Source organism: Palaemon carinicauda, chromosome 1 (genome assembly GCF_036898095.1).
Source record: "Palaemon carinicauda isolate YSFRI2023 chromosome 1, ASM3689809v2, whole genome shotgun sequence".
Lineage (NCBI taxonomy): Eukaryota > Metazoa > Arthropoda > Malacostraca > Decapoda > Palaemonidae > Palaemon > Palaemon carinicauda.
This window is the reverse complement of record NC_090725.1, coordinates 258955105-258980298: the sequence shown is the minus strand read 5'-3', so window position 1 is coordinate 258980298 and position 25194 is coordinate 258955105. Positions and strand designations below refer to the sequence as shown.

Here is a 25194-nt window from a genome sequence, read left to right as displayed (position 1 = left end):
GAAGTGAGGGCCACATTCAGTTCACAGAAGCGGGAGAACTGAATCTCTTTCTTGATCCAACCTTTCTTGCTAAGAACGAGCTTCCCACTAAAAGATGGGGTCCCTGGAGAATCTGCCCTCTGGAGGAAGATGTCTCTCTACGTCCTGTAGAGTGTCTTAAGGTCTATCTTCGTAGAACTTCGGACTTCAAGGGAGGACAGCACTTCAAAGGAGAAACCTCTGGATCAAACTTATCCCTAAAACAACTGAGGGCGAAGCTCACCTACTTTATTCACAGAGCAGATCCTGACAGTACACCCGCTGGTCATGATCCGAGGAAAATTGCTTCATCACGGAATTTTTTTCAGTATATGGACTTGAGCGTCTTTGCTCATATACTGGATGGAAATCATCCAGATTGTTCTACAAACACTATGCTAAGCAGGTCCATGAACTGAAGCACTTTGTGGTGGCAGCCGGCAGTGTATTAAAACCTGTCGTCTAAGTACTGCGATGAACAGTTAATTGATTGGGACTATCAATTAAAGGGAAAAGGTATCGACACTTCTGGTGTGATACTCTTTTAAGTGAGTGTTACCATGATAACACTAAGTCTGTTAAAAATCTCAGGTGTGGAATTATTCAGATAACACTTGTGCCGTGTGTACGTAGTACAAAGTGTTGATAGGATACAACATTTACAGAAATTATAAAGGAAAATTTATCAAAATTTTTCAGTCTTAGAGTGGCACTCATTATTTCTTCCCTTTCAAGGAAGGAAAAATAATTTCTGTATACATTGCACGTATAATTCTTTTAACATGTTACATTCGTTTCACTCGTTATCCCATTTAGTCATTTATTAGAAATATATGTCTATTAGAATGCATTGCATCCTCTTTTGCCCAGCAATTTGCACAATAAAGATACCAGAGTTCTTTGACTTACTCATTTAAGTAAACCTCATATCATTGTATGCTTACAAACAATGGATATAGTTGACACTGATATTGTTCTGACAATATATACAAACCGTGAGACAGTTTGTATACCTGGTGGAAACTTATGTTTGTTCATACAATATATGCTAACCTTGAGGCCCCTTTTCTACAGTCTAGTATGACTCTTCCCTGTAGGAGGCAGGAAGCTTTAACATTGTCTATGATTAGTGGTAATGACGGATAACAGTAACGTCATTTGTCTCAATGGTCCAGATGACCATAGAAAAATTGTCCCAAGGTTAAGGCACCGATGAAAATCCACAGATACAGTACTTTCTAGTAATTCTCTATTAAACTTCCATCAGGACGACATGGCTTGAACCCAAAAAAATGATTTAAAGTGAAACAAAAAATCTATTTTTGGGTGAGATAGCCATGTCGTCCTGATGGACCCACCCTCCTTTTCTATAGAAAAGGCCTTTGCAGAATCCCTCCCGAAACTACTATATCTGTAGCACCATGCTCAATGCTACAAGGAATGTCCGCCATCTTGGATATGGCGCCGTCTTGATACTCAATAGTAATATGGGAAATAGGGTAACCTTGATAATGGCTCCTCTTCCAAAATTGCTACTCTTCCCCCTCGAAGCGAAAAAGCTATTCGGCGTGAAGATCGCTATGTGTCGTATCAAGATATACGTCCCCTGATTTATGCGATATCCTTAAGAGAATGTTAAGGATTTTCGCGCCAGGAGTTAGAATTCTGGAGACCTAATGGGAAATTCTCTGGGAATATCACTGTAGTTCATATATCCCTTGGAAACTACTATTAGGAACCTTTCATCAGGACGACATGGCTATCTCACCCAAAAATAGATTTTTCTATGAATTTAATCAAGAAGAAATGTTACATATGTGCCTTAGAGAAATATGGAAGGTTCATAAGATTCCAAGAACCTCAATGATTATTTTAACATTTCAAGAAGCATGACATAACCTCTCAAGCACACATTGAAAATGAGAGGATTCCAGTTCTTGTCTATAAACAGAAACCTTTACAATGCTATGATTGCTATAAATTTGGACATCCATCAGGAGTATGCAAAAATGAAAAGATCTGCGAAAATTGTTTGGATCCTGAGCATGGACCCTGTACTTCAATTTCAAAGTGCACTAATTGTAGCCAGAATCATAAAGTTACTAATAAGAAATGTCATCACTATGAAATAGAAGAAGCTGCTGTTCAGAAGTCAGATGCAAAGCATATCAGTGTAGGATACTTTAGGTAACTTCTTAGAAAAACTAAAATTTAGCCAAGTCCTTACAAGCTAAGGATCCAGGACATACAGAAAAATTACATCACCACTTAGACCAGGTAATGTAAAGTATCCTATTGCTAAATTACCTCCCAAGGCTATTAACATGCCTCATACTATAGATTCAGTGCCACTTGTCAAAATGGCAACACCTCCTTCCTCTAAGTCTGCCACACCTCTGATGAAAAGCCCAAGGGTTTCATCTCGGGTAGCATCATTGCCAGATTTAGGGGAGGAATCCCATGCTAGGGAACTATTGGATGCACCTGCCATAATGAAGGTGCATAAACCTAATGGCTCTCTCTCTTTCTATCGAAAAGGGAGTCCACCATCCCTCTCCCTTCCAAGAAAAGCAAAAATACCTTTTGAAAATAGGTACAATATTTTATCTGAAAAGATGATGAGCTTTCAACAAACTTATATCTATAAAAAATTCAAGCTGAGGTTCACCATCCCCCTCAAGAATTAGGTAAAAAGAACATTGAAAAGGCAAATGTAAAACCTAATTTATCAAGACCCTCTCTGAAGAAGCCTACAGGAAAAATGTTAAATCAAAAAGGGCCAATGGGAAGACCTCATCCAAGATGTCTTCCAGAAATAATCCAAAGTGTTTTCCTCCATTTTGCAATGAAATTGTCAGGGTTTAAGGGCCAGCTATGAAGAATTCCCCTATAGTTGTATGTCTACAGGAGGGCAAGCTTGATGCTAATACTCCATGTCCTCGAGAGTAAGTTAGCTATAGGACACCATATGATCAGCAAACAGGGAGTCATGGCAGAAGTCTTACATACGTTCACCGATATGTTCCCCAAAACAGATTTTAAAAGCGAAAAATCTATTTCTGGGGCGGCCTGTGACGGCCGGTGAAAAGGGTCCTTCTTTACACTTTTCTAATGTAAATCTTCCAAATATACTAGAGAAAGATAAAAGCATGGAATGCAGAGGTTACTACCCTCGCGCGATCACCTTGTGGGTGTCGTGTATACAACAAGGGCGTGTGAAAACCACTATTCACAGGCTGTCTTCCATTTAGATAATCCCTTCATCAAAGGGGAGGGCCGTGACAGGCCCTAGAAAACACAGTTGGACTACCCCACCGACACCTACCACGCGCGCCCTCCAGGACATCCTTCTGTTTTGGACTTGCCCGCTAAGTCGATAAGTGTTTTGTTCGGTGTTTTTCGCAAGTGATTGTCGTTAATTCAACATGACTGACGTTGATACTTCACCTTTACCAATGTTAAGTACCATAGTTTGTTTTGACAGTTTATTTCAGTACCGGGCATTTGTTCTTTTTCCAGTATTGTGGATTTTAGTTTTGGAAGCGGTTGGCCTGCCTCGGTATCGGCAGCCATTTTGGGTTTTGTTCGCTTCGGTAGTTTTTCAAGTTAATATGGCCCATATGGTACACTGTCATCTAGGTTATATCACTTACGTTTTATGACCAATTTTATTATCATTATTTATTATTGGTTTTTACTATGGTATTTATTTGCTAGCAAGTCCAATTTGGACCTACGAAGAATATTGATTTAGTCTTTGTTATAGTTATGTACACGCCTCAGGAAGGTGCTCATTTTAGACTATTTCTTTATGTTTATTTGTTACGTTGTCGTTATTCTTCGTTCTTGGTTATTACAATTACTGAAGAAAAAGCAATCAAATTTATCATTTTTCTTATCATATTATTCTGTGATTTTGGTTCTTTATTATGTAACCTTGAGAGCGTGAGCATAGAGTGCTCGTTTTCTGTTACTACAGTTACGAGTTATCCCTTCTCTCGTTTTCTTTATTAAGCTCGAGTAAGGGAGGTGGATTTCCCGTTTTCCATTTTATACGATCACAAGTTATTCCTGCCTCCTCTTACTCTCCGAGTTGATGATATTACTTTTAATGATATTCACGTTTTATTGATGTGGTTACTGTTAATATAGCTAGCACTATTAATAGGTTACGTGAGTGTATGAGTCATTAGTTGGGATCGCTTTATGCCGACACCCTTAGCTCCGCCTTGAGTTATACTCCGCTATAATGGATACTCATTGGGTGAGAACTAGTCAGATATTTGGAGTGCAACGGTGAAATCCGGCACTCAGACTCCGGCTGCGGCCTTTTGCACACGAACCTTTGTCATGATTGATCACAATTACATACGGCCCTTTTTTCATCGAATCTCCGGCTTCACTGGAGATAACACATTCGTTCAGCATTGAGGTTAATGTTATCGTACCGCTGAGGGTCACGATTTCACGATGACGGACCTTTGTCACCGGATCTCTGGTACAAACAGAGATCAATCAGACGATCAGAACCGGAGTTAACAATTTGTTACCGATGAGGTTTATAGTTTCATGTTACGTGGTTACTGGTTATTAATATATTTTCTTAATATATTAATTTGTTAGCTAATATTTTACTCACACATAATTAAAATCAATTGTTTCTGTTGATTCATCTGTCACTGACCAGAGTCTCAAGGAACATCCAGACTTATGTCTTCTTTCTTTTACAGAAAGTCCGCTGCGCTGCCAAGGGCTGCTCCACTGCCTTTACTGATCCCATGGGCCATGATCTATGCCGGTCCCATGCACATTCGCCATATCCTTCTCTCGGGAACCGGGACAAGCCCCCTACATGGTATGGTTCCCGGAGTCATGCATGCTCTGCTATGAGCTGTCATCCCTACTCCTGAGCGAGGAGGTAAGTTGGTTCTAGTTTGTTCCTGTTAATATCCTTTGCGAGGAATTAATTGGTCTTTATATATTTACATCGATTATTGCTTCATCATTAATCCCCTCTCCTCTTTCAGGCTGATGATGAATCTCTCCGGGAGGCAAGAGCTACTCTCCGTCTGTGGGTGTCAGGTTTTGGGAGGAATGCGCCGTCTGGCGCACCCTATCTCCTTGATGGAGACATGGCTTCTCGCCTATTCCCGGGCTCTACTACTGCAGCAGTTCCACCGGACACAGCGGCCCCATTAATTGAGGTGGTTAGAGCAACCATTCTAACGGAGGAAGAGGTTTTATTGACGGAGGACGCGCCCTTTCTAGATCTGGACGACGAACCCATGGATGAGCAGGTAGGTGGTGATGAGTTGGTGGACCCCCTTTCACCCCGCACTCCTTCCTCTACTGCTTCCTTTCACGGCTTTGATAAACCTACGGCTTCTCCTCGAGGTCCCTCCGTTCCTGTACGACCCAAGGTGAAGCCACTACGTACCTTTAAGCCTTCAGCTTTGCCATTATCAGTGTCACCGGTCCCGGGACCCTCAAAGGATCCTGATGTTCATATTACTGTATCTAAAAGCGTGACTACTAAAAAGACGAAATCCGCTAAGTCCAGGGCTTCGTCAGCGGATCGGGCTCGGGAGCCCGCCTTATCCGCCACCATGGTCAGGGATATTGTGAAAGAGCAGATACAACAGCATCTACAACAACATTCTAGGACAAACCAAGGACCTATGACGGAGCTCAAAGATATGGTGGCGAATCTGATCCGTTCCGGAACTCAGATGCCTCCTCCTTCAGCCCCAGACGCATCGAAGTTACCCCCCTTCGATAAAAACAACCCTTGGAGGTTTGCCTTACATGCTCCATATATAGATGGTGCCATAACTCTGGAGGGCATAGGCACCCGCCCTCTAGAGGACCTAGAATTTTACCCTCCAGGACTAGAATTCCCATTCAACGGCTTCATCCGATTGAAAGAACATGCCTTGGTTAGGTTAGACAAGGTACCGAAGGAAACGGTAATATTTCCTAAAGAGCAGGCCCAAGCTCTCTGGGCCAGGACGTTGTCGGACTGGGGGTGCACTAATTCCAAGCTCACCCCACACAAAGGAGCCTACACCATATTTACAGCTTCTCCAGTTATTACCTTGCCTATTACAGATAAAGTGGCAGGTCTTACTTTTCAAGCTATCAAAGAAGGTTCTGCCATGCCGGCTCTTAAAGAGACGGACCCCACCTCCATGCTCATCCCGACTACCGCTACTATCTGGGACGATGCTTCCTCTACTTTCACAGTAGGGAAGTTAGACCCAGACTGCGCCTCTAATCTGTTTTCCGAGAAGCTTCCCAAATTACCGGAAAATCTTCTCAAGACTGAGTTTGAGGCACGGAATAGGTTAGCTAGGTCTCTCCACTCCATTACCTCCGTGGAGTCTCTAGCCTCGCTTTATTCGACTGAGACCTTGTTCCGGGTATTCACAAAGAACCTGTCTCTGTCCTTCCAAATCGACCTACACAAGTTTTGTTCGGCTCGGGTTAGTTGCAGGAAACACGTTCTATCTGAGGCCTCGATCAGGCATGAACCGAACAGACTGATAGCTTCCCCCTGCTGGGGTAAGAACCTTTTTCCTCAGGAGGAGGTGAACAAGGTTCTACAAGACGCTGCGAGAGCAAACCAAAATTTGCAAGCGAGGTGGGGCCTCACTGCCAAAAGGAAGGTTGAAGCTCAAAAGCAAACCTTCTTCAGGAAGAAACAGAGCTTTGCCCCTTACAAGACGAGCCGAGGTCACTACCATCAATCGTCTGTTACCCACTCGTCATCACAGTCTCCCGCTGCTTCGTCGACTCTACAACCGAAGCACCCTCAACAGGTGGTCTACCTCACTGCTCCCCCAGGTACCCAACCCAACCCCGTTTGGATGCCCTCACCCGCATACAACCCTAGCTACGAACCCTCAGGTCCCTTTCGTGGACACCAGAGAGGTAGCTACAGGGGTAGAGGACAGTTCCGTCAACGAGGCGGACCTTGGACAAGGGGTTCTCGAGGAGGGAAAGGACCTAGATTCACTCCCTCACAATGATATAGTCCCGGTAGGGGGGAGACTTTACCACTTTTGAGACCATTGGACCTTCAGTCCGTGGGCTCACAGCATAGTCTCCAAAGGCTTGGGGTGGAAATGGTCACAAGGTTCTCCTCCTCCACCAGTGGCCTTCTTCCAGAAACCCACTACCATACTGAGAGAGTACACCACAGAGTTACTAAAGAAAAAAGCAATCAAACGGGTTCGATCGCTGAAGTTCCAAGGCCGCCTGTTCACAGTTCCGAAGAAAGGCTCGTCGGCATTGAGAGTGGTCCTGGACTTGTCAAAGCTAAATTCTTAAATCCTCTGCGACAGGTTCCGGATGTTGACTATCTCAGTGATATTCCCAGGGAATTTTACCTTAAGGTACCCAGGATTCTAACTCCTGGAGCAAATATCCCTAATTTACTCTTATAGGGATATCGCATAATCTCAGAGGACATATTCTTGACACGCCACATAGCTATCTTCACCCCGAATAGCGTTAATGCTTCGAGAGGGAAAAGTGGCAAGAAACAAAAGGGGAGCCGTTATTAAGGTACCTCTCCACCCCGCTCCGAGTCCGTACATGACGTCATCAACGGCGCCATGTTTATTCCTTGTAGCGATAAGTGAGGGGCTACAGATACTGTACCATTGGGAGGGGTCCTTTAGCCCTTTTTATAAAAGGAAGGGCGGGTCCATCAGGACGACATGGCTATCTCACCCAAAAATAGGTTTTTTGCTTCACTCTTTTTGGGCTCAGGCCATGTCGTCCTGATGGAAGTTTACCAGAGAATTACTGTATCTGTGGATTTTTATTATGTGCCTTGTCCTCAAGACAGAATTTCCTTGGTCGATTTAGATCTAGAGACCTATGATGTTACCATCATACATCATTCCTTCTAAACATACACCATGTTAGAGCTTCCTGCCCCCTACAGGGAAGAGTCATGCTAGACTCTGGAAAAGTCTCGAGGAATACATATTACCTATGGATGCCCAGCAGACAAACCGGTATATTGGTCTCAACCTATACCTTCTAAAGCAAAGTTTGTATTGAAACTCACCAATGTACATATCTAATACTGACACCTCCCCCGGTATACAGAATTTGACTTATGTACTGACAAAAGGTTTGTATCCATTTAGGAACAAAGATTATATATCAGTTATTATCACATTCAGAGTATACTTGCCTGTCCGATATAAGGACTGGCCAAAATCAATGAGTGTTTGTCTACACGAAGGAACAATCTATTAAGATTTTCTTTTATTCTCAAACAATATCCAAAGGATGAAGTGTAATGCTCAATATATCTTTCATAAAAATGAACCTGGGGCGAATACGATGCAAAGTTCATTTAGAACTAGTTTATTGAAAAACAATAAATTAATACATCAATCAACATTTATAGAGATATAAAATGTGGATGAAATAAATTGAAGCATAAAGATAACAGTAATACAGGAAATACTGGTTTCATCTGAAAAGGAAACACATTAATGCCACTTGAAAATGAAAATGTTAATAATTTTCATTAATTTCTGTCATTACTGTCTATTCACACTTGCGTAGAAACGCATGGCACACGTGTTATGCATTATGCTTATTTCACCTTTGTACAGTGGCCTTTCACTTAGCATGTTGTACCGTGCAGGGACAACACACACACCCTTAAATTAATCATCCCAATTAATTTCACTGTTCCTCGCAGAACTAGGCAACAGGTTTAAGAACACTACCTGCTGCCACCACAGACCTCTAAAATTCCTATACCTGCTTCGCGTAATGCTTAAAAAATACTCTGGATGACTTCCAGCCAGTGTACGAGCAAACGTGTTCAAAATCCATATTATTGAAAAAGTTCAGGGATGAGGCAATTTTTCTTGGATCATGACCTACGGGTGTACTGTCTGGATCCGCTCTGCGAATAAAGTAGGTGATCTTCGCCCTTAGTTGTCTCAGAGACAAATTCAAACCTGAGGTTTCTCCCTTAAAAAACTGTCCTCCCCTAAAGTCTGAAGTTCTACGAAGATAGACCTTTAGGCACTCTACTGGACATAGATAGACATCTTCCTTCAGAGGGCAGATTCTCCAGGGACCCCACCTTTTGGTGGGTAGCTCATTTTTGGTAAGAAACGTTGGGTCAGGAAAAAGATTCAGTTCTCCCCCTTCTACGAACTGAATATGACCCTCATCTCTCGAGAGGGCCACTATTTCGCTAACTCTGGCCCCCGAAGCTAGTGCAAATAGAAATATAACTTTTTGGGTCAAATCTTTCAGAGTGCAATCTTCATTGTTCAGCGTTGATGCGAAGTGAAGAACCTTATCCAGAGACCATGAAATGGGTTTTGGAGGCGCTGCCGGCCTGAGTCTAGCACAGGCCTTAGGAATCTTGTTGAAGATTTTATCAAAGAAGTCGACCTGGAAGGCATACAATAAGGGTCTTGTCAAGGCAGACTTACACGTGCTTGGCTTTGGACCACGGATTGAGAAGCGATCGCAATCGAGTCGGTAATGGTCTTCTCAGATCTCTTCGAGCGTTTGATGCGTATCTTCTCCAGACTCCTGTTGCATCCTTTAGCTGTGCTCGTAGCACTGGGTCTGTCACTGAAGCAAACTGTAGAGAGCCCAGCACTCTCTCCTGTTCATGTCTTGATATCCGTTTGGATTCCAGATGTCTCTTGACAGATCTCGCTATCTCTTTCCTTTTCTTTAGTGGAATGGACAGTCGATGTGACTGTAAATCCCAGTGGATTCCCAACCACTGAAACTTTTGAGCTGGAGATAGTCTAGAGGTTTTGGTATTGATCTTGAATCCTAGATGTTCCAGGAACTGGACCACTTTCTTGGAAGCCTGCATGCATTCCGTCTTGGATGCTGCCCACACCAGCCAGTCGTCCAGGTAGGCCACTACTTGGACACCCTTTAGGCGTAATTGATGAACGGCTGCATTTGCAAGCTTCGTGAACATCCTTGGGGCTATGTTTAGCCCGAAGGGCATGGCTCTGAAGGCATAAAGTCTTCCTTGTAGCTTGAAACCTAGGTAGGAGGAGAGTTGACGATTGATTGGAACGTGCCAGTAGGCATCTGACAAGTCTATCGAGACAGTGTAAGCACGTTTGGGCAACGGGGTCCTTATGTGTTGAAGTGTTAACATCCTGAACTTGGAGTTTACTATGAACTTGTTGAGTGGCGACAAGTCCAGAATGACTCTGAGTTTTTCTGAGTCCTTCTTTGGAACACAAAACAGCCTTCCTTGGAACTTGATGGACTTTACTCTCCGAATTACTCTTTTCTCCATGAGTTCCCGTACTTATTCTTCCAGGACAGGGGTCGAGTGTTGGAAGAATTGTGGGAATAGAGGTGGAGCGCTGTTCCAGCTCCAACCCAGTCCATTCTTGATTAGGCTGTGGGCCCAGGGATCGAAGGTCCAACGATCCCGAAATAAATAGTCTCCCTCCTACCGGGAGCATCTCACTTCTGCTGTGGACCTGAGGGCTTGCCTTCTTGACTGCATCCTCCTCTGAATCCCCTTCCTCATGAGGGGCGTCTAGAGGAACCTCTGGCTGATCATCTAGCTTTCAGACGGAAGGTCGTTGACTGCCTCTCGAAAGCTGGGTTAAAAGCAGGCGACTGTGTCGCTACTGGCTGAGGTACCAACTGGTACGTAGTTGGAGGCTGTGCCACCATCTGAGGCACCGCGGTCGTAGGAAGTTGTTGCTGTTGTCTGTAAGGCTTGGCCGGCCGAGAGGGTAGCCTAGGCTTCTTCGTCTTCCTCTTAGGTTGGGGACCCTCATCCGGGGAAGACTTCCTCTTAAGAGATAGGCCCCACTTTTGGAGAAGGTTCCTATTCTCCGTGGCGGCTTTGTCTACTACCTCTTTGACCACTTCGCTTGGGAAGAGGTCCTTACCCCAAATGCTGGATGAGATCAGTTTCCTGGGTTCGTGTCTCACCGCAGCCGAGGTGAACATGAACTCTCTACAACAGGGGTGGCCAACCTATGGCGCATGCGCCAACAGTGGCGCACTATACCACAGAGATAAAAAAAAAAAACATACCTGAAGATGCCTAGTAATATACAGATGGAACTTAATGATCTAGAGCAAATTCAGTGCTGAAGAGTAAATTTAATGAACTTCCCTCACTCCCAACTGCATCTGAAATACGCAATTTTTGGCGATTATTACCAGGTGAACATTTTCCAGACTTGAAAAAATTTGCCCAAAGTTATACCTGTTGCTTTGGAACAACATACAGCTGCGAGCAAATATTTTCATCCATGAAAAGGATCAAGAACAAACTGGTCGCGACTATCCGATTCAAATCTGTAGAACTATCTGTTCTGTGGCTCTGTTACTAATTTAACTCCTAATATTACAGATTTAGTGAAAGCAAAGCAAAATCAAAAGTGTTATTAAACCTAGTTATGTTCATTTTTCCTGCATGTGGAATTACTTTCCTTTAAAACTGCTGATTATGTTCATTTTTTTATGCGTACTTTCAGGAGTAACTAATGAATTATATATCAATGTTAAATTATATATCTATACATAGTACATATACATATATATATGTATATATGTATATATATATATATATATATATATATATATATATATATATATATATATATATATATATATATATATATATATATATATATATATATATATATATATGTGTGTGTGTGTGTGTGTGTGTGTGTATATATATATATATATATATATATATATATATATATATATATATATATATATATATATATATATATATATATATATATATATATATATCAAATGATTATATGTATAACCACCAAATATGTCCAAAGCACCATACTTAAAGGATTAAAAGGGGTTTAAAGTGTGTGTGGTGCATCCGAATTAGAAGTGAAAAAAATTGGTGCATTGGAGACAAAAGGTTGGCCACCCCTGCTCTACAAGCTCTCCTAGCTTTAATAAAACTGTACAAATCCTTGGTCACAGTGGCCAAATAGGTTTTGGCCACTACCATAAACATCTTTTAGTTTTTAGGGTCACTTGCCATTGTCTCCAGAGTAGTCTGTAGAGGCATAGATGCAGCAAGTCTTTCTTTTGTCTCTCGCTCCTTACGCAAGAGAAATTCAGACAACTTTGGAAGATCCTCACCGAACTGACGTCCGGCAATATCTGCTTCCAACTTCCCGACTGAGAAGGTAAGGTGGACGTCCTTCCAGTCTTTTTGGTCCATAGGCAAAGTCAGGGATAAAGGCTTGCACTCGTCCAATGAGGGGCATGGCTTCCCTGCCTCAACCGCCTTTAACCCTTTTACCCCCACGCTATTTGGAAATTTCCAAATCCTTAACCCCCAGGGGGTTATTTTTTTCCCAGCACATTTTGCGGTATATTTTTTTTAAATTGCTCTAACAGCCTTAATTTTTGTCATAGAGAGGTCAGGTTGGTCTCATTCTCTTGGAAAATGCCTGTAATTTTTCAAAAAAATTATCAAAAATATGAAAAAAAAAAAATTTTTAGAATTTTTTTGCAAGGACATAGCGGTACGTCCATGGGGGTAAAGGGATGGCTTTTGTGAAACATACCAGTACGTCCTTTTGGGGGTAAAAGGGTTAAGGCTGCCTTATACCCTTTCTCCATAAAGGGGAAGGCTCTGGTTGGAGAAGCCACAAAGGAGGGGTGCTTCTTACTCGACGCTGGTACCTTTGAGTTAGTGAAGCCCCTCTCTTTCATTGAGCTAGAAAGTAAAGCCTGTGCTTTACCATGGTCAAAGACTATGACCTCCTTTGGCTCCGTCTCCTCCTTTAAGGCTGGTTCCTTCCTGAGGCGGACATAACAGTCCGGGTAAGACTCCTTGCTGGGCCAGAATTCCACCTCTTCAATGGGGACTGATCCCAGCTTATCTGAGATGACAATCTTCCCAGTTGTCATCGGCATGTGTTCGGCATACCACCACAGGTTCGCGTCCGAACACAAAGGAAGGTCCTTTACGCTGAGCTTCTTCTGAGGCCCGCGTGATGCTGCGAGTCTACGCATCTCCAGCTTCATCACAGCTTCTTTTTCATCGTTTTTCTTCTTCATTTGCTGTATCATTTTAACAAGGAAGAAAGAGTCCTTCCCAGTTCCTTTGGGATAGCAGAAGATGTCGAGGGAACTGGTTCTGGGGCCGGAACCAATGAGACCGACACCGCGTCGACCTCTTTCTCTTCGGTCTCAGGAGCTTGGGTCAGCTCCTCTTCCTGACCTTCTGCGAGAAGGTCCTTTTCAGTGTACTCCGACACTTCTGACATCCTATCGTCCAATTGGATATCCCGTAATGCGTCCGAGACTTCCGAATCTACCGGAATCTGGACGACAGGGATCTCTGAGTGAGGCTGAGGAATTACTGCATCCGAAGATGCCCTGGGGAAAAGATGAGCCCGCATCTTCTCACTTGGAAGGTAAGGGCCCGTGGTGTTTTTCTGAAAACCCGACCCAATTACGCAACTTTACCTTTGCTGCATCCCTTGACTCCGCCGACTTAGGAGAGTCAAATGCCTCAGTAATCAGGCTAGTACATACATCACATACCTGAGGGTCCCAATACTTGAGATTGCCTTTAGAGACTGCGCAGCGTGCATGCTTCCTGCACAGCTCATGTCCGCTGAAGCTCTTACTGCGGACGTTACAAAACATACTCCCGCACTTGGGCTAGTCCTCCTGTAAAGAGGAGATTCCAATGAGTATCCAGTGAAAAGTTTCACAAACTTAAGTATACAATTCATTATTGTTGTATATTAGCTTAGGATAGATAAGCTAGAAAAGAAAAAGGAAAGACACATACATGTATTTCCGGCCCAGCCAATTGCTATGACCTCCCATAACATTAAAACTATGGTTAATTCTTATTCTAGAAAACCTTTAGAATTTTGTTATCCTTTAAGGATATATAAGTGTAACTCAACATCAGTTTCCAGAAGTTTTAATATTAGGGATTTTAATATTTTAAAGAAAGAACTCACTTTCTTTATACTGTACGGTCTCACAATAGGCTGTACATGACAACACATTGTATGTTGGAAAAGATTTTGTATTACAGTATAATCTATACTGTAGTTTTCTACTTACATTATATACTATAATGTAAAATACTGGCTACTGTATAATCATATACTGTAGTGCCGGCCGGCAAGTGCCTGGGTACAATTCCAAGGTATACTAACCTTGGAAGTAGTGGGCGGCAGATCGTGGGTCTCCAGGTGCCGGCCTGCAATCTCTGCCTGCCGGCAGTAGGTAATAGGCCGGTAGCTGACTGCACCCCGGCTGCCGGCCACTAATCGTAGTGGCCGGCAGAGTAGTGGGTGTGCAGCCAGTTGCCGGCCGACCGCGGCTGATGGCAGTCTATGCCGGCCGGCAACATTAAAAAACCAAAGATCTACAGCCCACCCAGCTGCCGGCCACTAAGCCAGCAGATGGGGACCCGAAGGCACTATACATTAACAAGGGAAAAGGCATGGATGCCAGACTGTAAGGCGGCACTGTCTTACTGCCTTCCATCCAGATTGAGTGAACAAATGGAAGGGGGAGAATGTGACATTCAAGCTTCCATCCATCCATAACCTGCCGGGCTCTACCAACAGACATATGGATGGCAGACCAAGAGATGTCTGAAGAACACTTCTAAGAGAAACAGGCTTCTGCCGGCCGGCAGAAGTCTAAGCCAGTCTTACAACCTACCCTGATCTAGGGTCGAATGTAGGATGGTGGCCAAGGTTTTTTGATGGCTAGGCCATCACCAAAGGACAGAGGGGGAGGGATGAGGGTCCTATAAGATGAGGAAGGGTTAGCCCTAAAGCCTGCCCTACCTCACCTAACAAACTCCGCTCTAGTATACGACTATTCCCAGTGCTAAGAAAACTCATCCTAGCCTAGGGTAGTCAAATACAGCAAAGAGGTTGGCAGCACCTTGCCACCTCCAGCAATACAGGAATGGGGTTTGGTGCTGTATTTCCCCAGGCAATGGAGAATTCTATTCTCCGACCTAGGGTAAAACAGCACAGGACTAGTCTGCTAAACCACAGAAAAAAGGAATCATCTCATACAGAAACCTTCAAGTGTGGCCTAGGGAGGTCTAGCTTCCTGTCTGCAGCCTAACCTAGCAAAGGAATCTTATTCCCTTTGTCAGGCAGCTACAGACCCCAGACAGAATACTCTAATGTTCTGAATAAGCCCAAATACCAGTCACTCTGGTTAAAGGAGAAGGACAGAAACACCCTAGCCTAGTTTTACCTGAATACAATCTAGATAAAACTGACTAGGATTAAGCCTAGGCTAACTCAGAGGGAAAAGGGATTGACGTTAGACCTCCAGAGGAGAAAAGAACAATCGGGGAAGTGTGCGAAAGTATACTAAAGCCCCTTAGGCTATTAGCCCAGGCACGGTGAGAATCGATTACCTAAATCACCGAAACTCTCTCGTATACTATCTTGGAAGAGGAAATTATTTCAGTAATATCTTACATGTATAAATAACTACCAACGGCTTCAATAAAATTATCACACTAGGAGAATCTATTATATCATGCATGAAAGTACTAAAAGCAAACCGCCTAGGCTACTAAGCCTAGCGTAAGCAAGGATCAGTTACCTAAATCGCCGAAACTGATAAATACTATCGGCATAATATAAAGAATTCTCAGTAGGAAGGCTAAATAGCTAAATTTATTAAAGCATTAAGACCGGGGAAAGTCGCTCTGGCTAACTAAATGACTCGTGCATAGCGAGCGACAGCGTCCATGACGCCTCCGGTAGGCATCAGCTCTTGTTTACGTTAATATCACTTTTGAATTCATTCAAAACAACAAGAGCTTACATTTATACAAAGTAAAGATAATACTCAACTTTCCAGAGGCAGAAGAGGCTGGAGAAAGCATCATAATGTTGAATAATATCCAAAATAACGAGAGAGCACAAGGGAATCACCGAGCAATAGAGCTACGAGATAAGGAATGAACATGGCGCCGTTGATGATGTCATGTACGGACTCGGAGCTGGGAGGAGAGGTACCTTAATAACAGCTCCCCATTTGTTTCTTGCCACTTTTCCCTCTCGAAGCGTTAACGCTATTCGAGGTGAAGATAGCTATATGGCGTGTCAAGAATACGTCCTCTGATATTATGCGATATCCCTATAAGAGTAAATTAGGGATATTCGCTCCAGGAGTTAGAATTCTGGGTACCCTAAGGTAAAATTCTCTGGGAATATCACTGTAGTTAAATATACCCTAGGAAGCTACTTTAAAGGAACCTCCATCAGGACGACATGGCCTGAGCCCAAAAATATCTTTACCCATTTGCAAAAATACCTATTGAAAATAGGTACAATATTTTATCTGAAAAGATGATGAGCTTTCAACAAACTTATATCTATAAAAATTTCAATTTAAGGTTCACCATCCCCCTGAAGAATTAGGTAAAAAGAACATTGAAAAGGCAAACGTAAAACCTAATTTATCAAGACCCTCTCTGAAGAAGCCTACAGGAAAAATGTTAAATCAAAAAGGGCCAATGGGAAGACCTCATCCAAGATGTCTTCCAGCAATAATCCATAGTGTTCTCCTCCATTTTGCTATGAAATTGTCAGGGTTTAAGGGCCAAATATGAAGAATTCCCCTATAGTTGTATGTCGACAAGAGGGCAAGCTTGATGCTAATACTCAATGTCCTCGAGAGTATGTTAGCTATAGGACACCATATGATCAGCAAACAGGAAGTCATGGCAGAAGTCTTACATACATTCGCCGAGATGTTCCCCAAATGTCTTTATCCATTTGTACCCCTCTGCGGGCAGTGGTTGTACAAATTGATATAGGGAGAAAATACAAAATTTGCTCTCTTTATTTGCCTCCTAATGACATCTCGTATAATGATTTAGAAGTGATTCAACAACTCCCTCAACCTTTTCTCTTGTTGGGCAATTTTGATAGTAGACATCCTTTATGGGGCGATGTTTTAGGAAACACAAGGTGCAACAATGTATCATCAATTGTTGAAAATGAAGATGTAAGACTACTTAATACAGGAGAGCCCACACACTTTCATGATCAGATAGGTACCTTGTCGTGCATTGCCCTATCAATCGCATGCTCTAATTGCCTTCTCGATTTCGAATGGAGGACATTACATGATTGGCATACTAGTGATCATACAACCAATCATTATTAACACCAACAAAGGTCCATCTATACAGAGATCGCCATATGAAATCTGGACAAGGCGGACTGGGATAGATTTCATGAGCTAAGCGAAATTGAAGGGAATGAAGAACAGTTTCCAAATATTGATGATGCCATAAACTTATCTAATGGAACCCTCCATACTGCAGGAGTTAATTCAGTTCCCCCCAAAACCAGGGTTATTCAAACGACGACCAATCTTCTGCTGGTCTAAAGAGCTAACTGCCCTGCACAGAGCCATAAGGTCTTTAACTTGATTGTGCAGACAATTTATTATATACAAGAAATATAGAGCACAGTTCCATCGTGCCATGAAAGAAGCTAGGCACCTATCTTGGGTGTCTTTTGTTTCCTCATTCAACAGAACACCATCATCTTCTGTGTGGAGGAAAGTAAAAATGATAGTAGGTAAATTTACCCCCAACCCAACACCAGTGTTGAAGATGAATGGACAATATATGACCGGAGCAACTGAGGCTAACAATGCCCTGGCTGTTCATCTCTTAAATGCATCATGCAAGTGTGAAGCAGCTCCTGGTCACCAGCTTAGTAGCATTGAAGAAAAGAAAATTTAAAATTTTGCAAAAGGAAGGGGAGAGTCATACAATTCTCCTTTTACTGAAAGAGAATTTGATTTTGCACTTGTTACGAGTAATTATACAGCCCCTGGACCCGATGGAATTCCATATGCAATGATTAAACATGTACCTGTTAATACAAAGTTATCTATTTTAAGCATTATTAACAGAATATGGCATGATCATAGTTATCCAAGTGTTTGGGAAGTAGCCATTATTTTAGCCTTTCTAAAACCCGGTAGGGATAAGTTTTTAGGCGCAAACTATCGACCAATTGCGTTGACATCTTGTTAATGTAGATCATGGAAAAAATGGTTAATGCTAGACTGATATGGTATCTGGAAAAGAAGGGTATTTTATCCCCTATCCAGTGTGGATTTAGAAAAATTCATTCAACGACTGATGTGTTGATATGACTGGAATCCTCTGTTTGTTAAGCCTTTGCTTCCAAACAGCACCATGTAACAGTCTCTTTTGACCTTGAAAAGGCATATGATACTGCATGGAGATATGGTATACTTAAAACAATTCATGAATTGGGATTAAGAGGAAAGCTACCATTGTTCATTCAATCATTTATTTCACGTAGATTTTTTCAAGTGAGATAGGGGGGAAACTCTATCAGAGAGGAAATGTCAGGAAAGAGTTCCCCAAGGTAGTGTGCTATGTGTAACCCTATTTACACTAGCCATTAATAGGATATCCTCCATCATTCCCAAAGATATTCCCTCTATACTATTCGCAGATGACCTCTCCATATCATTGGCTGGATCTAGAATGTCAATGGTTGAGGGAAAACTAAAACTCTCAATTGACAGAATTATTCAGTGGGCTGATATGAAAAGGATTGAAGTTTCAACAACTAAAACTACTGTATTCCATTTCTGTCGTATTTGGGAAGTACAACCAGACTCTGTACATAGCCTCTGTACCATGGCCTTCCACTGTCTTGGGTTACAATTCTCTTGCTTCAGATTACACTCGGGCACACTATTCTATCTAATTTCTCTTCCTCTTGATTTGTTAAAGTTTATATAGTCTATATAGGAAATATTTATTTTAATGTTACTGTTCTTAAAATATTTTATTTCTCCTTGTTTCCTTTCCTCACAGGGCTATTTTTTCTGTTGGAGCCCCTTGGCTTATAGCATCCTGCTTTTCCAACTAGGGTTGAAGCTTAGCAAGTAATAATAATTATATATATCAAAGATCAACAAATCCCATGTGTAAGTGAGGCTAGATTTTTAAGATTGATATTTTGTAGGCTTACATGGGTTCCTCACTTGAAAGATTTAAAAGTAAAGTGTCTTGAAGCTTTGAATCTTTTAAAAGTTTTGTCCCATACATCATGAGGGGCAGACCACAAAACTATTTTAAAGTTATACAAGACCTTATTTAAAAAAAAAAAAAAATAGTTATGGGTGTGAAAAGTACTCTTCAGCCACTCCACGTCAACTAAAAATTTTCGATTTTACACACCATACTGGTATCAGATTGGCCACAGGAGCCTTTAGAACTTTGCCTATCCCAAGCCTCTTTGTTGACACTGGAGAGTTACTTTTAGACCTTTACCGAAGTCTTCTATTGTTCAGTATTGGTTTAGATTGCAAAGACTTCATAATTCTTTAGCCTTTCAGACTGTAAACCTTATAAGGTACTGAACATACTTTGAGTTGTACCCAAAATCTCCTCAACCTTATGGATTGTGTGAAACAATTATTAAACAGTCTTGATATAATTAGAAGTAAGGTGGTTCCATTAAGATATCATCAACCCCTCCATGGGAATTACCAGAGATATCTTTTTGTAAATGTTTTATTGGCATTGTAAAGAATGTGACTGACTTAGATGCCAGTTTTTTTTATAGAACATGTTACAGGACATAGGGAATCAACTTTTATATATACTGATGGCTCCAAATCTGATGCTGGTGTTGGATTTGGAGTATATAGTAATGGTTTTAATAGTAGAGGTGCACTTCCTCTAACAGCTCCCATATTTACTGCCGAACTGTATGGCATAGTAACTGCCACTGAGAAAATAGCATTGGAGAAGGAGGGTAATTTTACCAGTTTTAGTGATGCAAGGAGTGTCCTTCAGGTTTTGGAAGTTTTTAATTCCAGTAACCCTTTAGTTTTAGAATTTTAGAGTGGCTTTTTATTATTGGACTGGGAGGTATAACTGTTACATTTTGTTGAGTTCCAGCACATGTAGTTGTGTCTGGGAATGAGAAGGCAGATTCATTGGCAAAGAATGATGCATCCGAGTTTCTACCAAGAAGGTATCCCATTCCCTGTAATGATTTCGTACCTACATCAAGAAATTGTTTTATAATAATTGGGATAGTCTAGATGGAAATAAGATGAGAAAAATAACAATTGTTATATCTCCTTGAAAGTATAACATAATGCCCCGAAAGTGGGAGACGTCTCTTTGTCATCTCCACATTAGCCACACTCGGTTGACACACGAGTTTTGGATGACTAGGCAACATCAGCCATATTGCGATGAATGTTTGGTACCCTTAACAGCGAGACATTTGTTGATCGAACGACCCCCTTATAGTACTGAAAGAAATATATATCTGTTTGAGGTTCGAGGTGAGGATGGAGGATTCATCCTTGCCAAGATTCTTGGAAATTATGTGACATACCATACTAGTGGTACAGTATTTTTAAAATTGTTTCAGAAGCAGGTCTTCTGAAAGCTATTTAACTATTATAAGGACACTTTTGCTTTTATTGTTTTATATTGAATTACCATTTATTCATTTTTATATTTAAAACAAATAATATTGGTGTCAATGACCTTAGATGTCAGGACCCCAGACAACCCATAATCAATCAATCAAAAACTAAGAGACAAGCTCTTTATTCAAAAAATTAATTCAAATACACCTCAGTTGCTTCATATTCTGGTACTGTACTTTGAAATTAAGATAAAAAAAGATTGAGCAACTTCTTACCATGAGACCTGATATGCTGATACTGTAACGTACTTAAAAATGAAATAAAAATTGTGTAACTCGTTACCATAAGAGGGACTAATTAAAATAAAAAAAGATCATGTAACTTCTTATCATGAGACCTGATATGCTGATACTGTAATGTACTTTAAAATTAAATGAAAATTGAGTAACTTTTTACCATAAGAGGGACTTATGAGTAATGAGGCTAAAGAAGTCTAAAAAGGTGTCTCTACAGTTCTGTATTTTGAAAACATGTATTGTAAGTCCCAATCAGTTTCCTCAAATACTTAATCCCAGGGAGAGTGCTGTCAGGGACTTCATGGGGGCACTGTAGTCACTAGATAAAGGTGTTTGTGGCATTGCTTTGCCCCATAGCTGCACTTACTTTATATCCCTCCAATTTACCTCTGTTCTTGCACCATTTCTTCCATTTTGCTATCCAATCTCAACTTTACTTCACTGTAACTGAAGGGTTTTCCCCCAGTTGCACCTGGGCACTGAATGGTCTCACTGGCCCCAGTGCTACACTATATAGTGCAAAGTCATAATAGTGGGGCGGTTTAGCTCGATATTTCAAAAGGATTGTGTATTTTGTGATACAAGCATCAAATTTGGCACAAATGTACATTGATATATGGAGAACATTTTCAGATATTGAGCCACTCGGAATTCTCCCTTCATGTCTGCCATATTGGAATTCAAAATGGCCGCCATTTGAAATCTACATTTTCGATTATCTTTGGGTCAATGCTGCTATTGACTCAATTCTGGTGTCTAAATGTATGTTTTGGGGGGGGCAAGGAATCTAATGGTAACAATCTGCATCGCATATTTTGTACTAATGAGCCGCCATATTGGATTTCAAAATGGCCGTTGTTTGAAATCTACATTTTCGATTATCTTTGGGTCTAATACTGCTATTGACTCGATTCTGGTGTCCAAATGTATGTTTTGGGAGGAAAGGAATACGATGGTTACAATCTGCATTGTGTATCTTTATAAATTAGCCAACATATTGGATTTCAAAATGGCCGCCACTTGAATTCTACATGTGAGATTACCTCTGGGTCAAATATTTTTACAGTACATGACAATATCCATTTTTCGAAATGACATACTTTATTACAGTACTCCACTTAATTCATGAGAGATGAATATTCATCATAATGTATTTTTGACAAGACAACATTTTACTCAAAGTCTGTGAAGTAAAAATTGTTTGAGTTATTGATTAGATTCTGTGTTGTTCTAGGTTTGATATGGCACCTTTCATATATGATTAGTTTTCTCCATTCCTTCAATCAATATCACAAAATGATCAATTCGGGGTTACGTCTGAATATCCACAAAATAGTGTGAACATTAACACAAAACAACGTAAACTTCTCAAAATTAGCTTTCCCTGTAAAACTAAATAAATATCGACTTACTTCAACTACTAATTTTGAGTTTTATAATTTTGATACATGTCTTAGGTCATGTCTTAAATATCTTAGTTAAAATTCTGACATGCTATGGTGTAATATACAAGGTTGGGTGTGTACTGACATTCTACAATGGTCTTGTATTTGAGGCTAGGTATACATCGGTACTGAAGATATGTGTACATAAACCATCTCATGTTAACCAGTTCAGCACTGCCACAAGTAAATGAATGTTGTGGACTCATCTTCATGTGCAGTCCCCTTCACACACACAGAGGGCTGTGCACTTAAGGGCAGCCTTCTTGCACTTGCAGCGTCTCACACACCCTTTCTGGCACTTGCAAGAAACCAGCTCAATGCAGGTGTGAGCTGCCTCAGGTAGCCTGGTCCAGTATGGTGTGTATTGTCCTCCAGTCATTGACCAACCCCAGTTTGATGGTGGTGGGAGTTCTGGTGCTGGCAGCAGTATCTGACCCCACACATGTCCACCTTGATATGCTGCCCTCTTGACATGTTCCTCTAAAGCTGCCTTCGTTGGAGGGATCAGCTGCACATTGTTCTTCCTTGCGAAGAGTTTCTTCCTGGCCTTGTCAATGTCCGTGCATTTGCTGGTTCGATCATACAACAGGATCACGAACCTCTCGATGATGCACATTGCATCATTTGGTATGTCACTTGGTGCGGAAGACAGCTGCATCAGCGCCTCAGTTAACTCTGGCAGTACTGTCAAGACTGCCCATGTGGTCTTCTTGCCATGTTTAGCAAAGCTTGACAGTATCGCATCCAGTTAGAGCGTGGAACATTGGCAGTGCACGAGCCTTCTCTGGTTCCAGTCCAGCTGCTATTTCATGTGCTGCTAGCTATCGGAAACTTCGGCCTGTTCCGAATGCCAGCCATAGTTTGTCTTCTGGTTGCAATTCCTGTACCACGGACACTGCCAGCACCACAACATCGGTGTCTACAGTCCGGATGACTATTAAATGGTGTCCGTGCTTAGCTGCGTGAGATGCATGCAGCAACATCCGACTGTCAGCCTCTTCATGGTTGCATGGGTCGAGTGAAGTTAGATCTGGTAGTAGTGGCTTGCTGAGCACTGCCTCTCCATCAGTAATGACGAGTTGTTTGTCCTCCTGGTCAAACCATTCCAAGAGAGCTGTTGAGAGAAACTTAAACACCTCGGTCTTGTTGCTGTCCACTCGTAAGAAGTTCTGCCAGTTTCCTGGTATGGATGCGGCGGCCGCCACACGTCTCCGCACACCCTGTCCCCGCTTTGCAAGTGTACTACCTTTCAGTGAATCAGCAAGGTAAGTATCCCAGATCAGATCCAGGCGTGACACTGTTTGCAGCTTAGTAGACATATATAGAATGAAGATCTGATGTGCGTACTCTTCAAAGGTCTTTGATGCAGCCGGCTTCAGCATCTGGACGATAGCTGCTCCATCAAGCACTATACAGGTAGTGACAGGAGTATCTGTTTTAGCGTCGGAGATTTCTTTCAAACGTGATGAGATCACTCTTGGTACCAGTGAAGAGGTTTCCACCATCGGACAGTGCAGGAGGACATGCCTGGTTCTCATGACGAAAGAACTCCTCAAGGTTTCCATCCCTCGTCTGGCAGCCAATGTACAGGTGTGCGAAGAGTTCACGGTCATTTTTGACGGAGGTGAGCTGTTGCTGACCTTTGCTCTGGCTTCTTGGAGTTAAAGGGTTGAAAACCTTTAGATTGTTATGAGGTATGGGGTCGTCCACTGCCTTTGTTCAGTCCAACAGACACTCTCTGGTGAAAGCCTCGAACTGGCAGCTCAATGCTAAAAGATACACAATGCAGATTGTTATCATTGGATTCCTTCCCCCCCCCCCCAAACCTACATTTAGGCACCAGAATCGAGCCAATAGCAATTTTAGATCCACAGATAAGCGCAAATGTAGATTTCAAGTGGCGGCCATTTTGAATTCCAATATGGCGGACATGAATAGAGAATTCCGAGTGGCTCAATATCTGAAAATGTTCGCCATATGTCAATGTACATTTGTGCCAAATTTGGTGCTTGTATCACAAAATGCACAATAGGTTAGCTATGCTGCCCCACTATAAATCAAATAAAATCTCATAGTTTTTTATTACTTACCAATATGTCATTGACGTAAGGAGAACAAAGACTTCCGATTCTGGCATTAACACTGGACTGTGATACAGCCAAAGACCTGTACTTTGTTGGGAATAGTTCAGCAGTGAACATCCATATTAAGTGAAAGGCTGCTGTAATGGCCATCTTACCGGTGAGGGAAAGGAACATTGTCACACCAACAGGAGCTGCAAAGAACAGCTGTTATATCCAACCAGACATTACAAATAGGAAGACAAATATATCAATTAAAGTGTAAATTCTGATGGGATATGGGTTTAGGCAATTGGAGCTATAGCATGGGATATGGGTTTAGTCAACTAGAGCAATAATATAATTTGATGGTACAGTACTCTAAATATGTTTAATAGAAATTTGAGCCCTGTTGTTATCACTTGTCCCACTTACCTTTCTAACAAATGTGTTCTAAGTTAATTTCTTGAACAAATGGCCTTAGAAATATAACGAATTTTCCAGTTATAACAACCTAGTGGCTTAAGTATATATTGATAATGTTTCCAAGAGAAGTATCAATTTTCATCCATCTTGTCTATAATACTAATGAGCCTTTTCAATGCAAGTCAGCTTTTCTCTTAATCTTGAATCTAATAAATCTCACAGAACCCAACTGAAGACTAGTCTGACTAATTATGAATACTGGTGAAACCAATCATATGAATATCCAAAATCTCTTACATTTATGAAATTATTCTTGTTACCTACTATACATCATTACCAAAATTTATCAAATTATTGCAAAAACATTTAGTTCACAGTAAAGCATTATACCTTCCCACTACAGAAATATGCATACAGATTAAGCATGCACACACAACACAAGGATGCCTGAAAATTCATGTA

The 25194-nt window shown here is 41.6% G+C and overlaps 1 protein-coding gene across 1 annotated transcript in view; it reads right to left on the bottom strand.

Annotated features, from left to right (window-relative positions):
• Positions 1–25194, bottom strand: part of LOC137655522 (organic cation transporter protein-like) — a 311982-nt gene that overhangs the window by 60297 nt on the left and 226491 nt on the right. The window contains exon 11 of the mRNA XM_068389423.1: positions 24337–24521. Within this exon, the coding sequence (XP_068245524.1) occupies positions 24337–24521 (185 nt within the window). The remainder of the gene's footprint in view (positions 1–24336; positions 24522–25194) is intronic.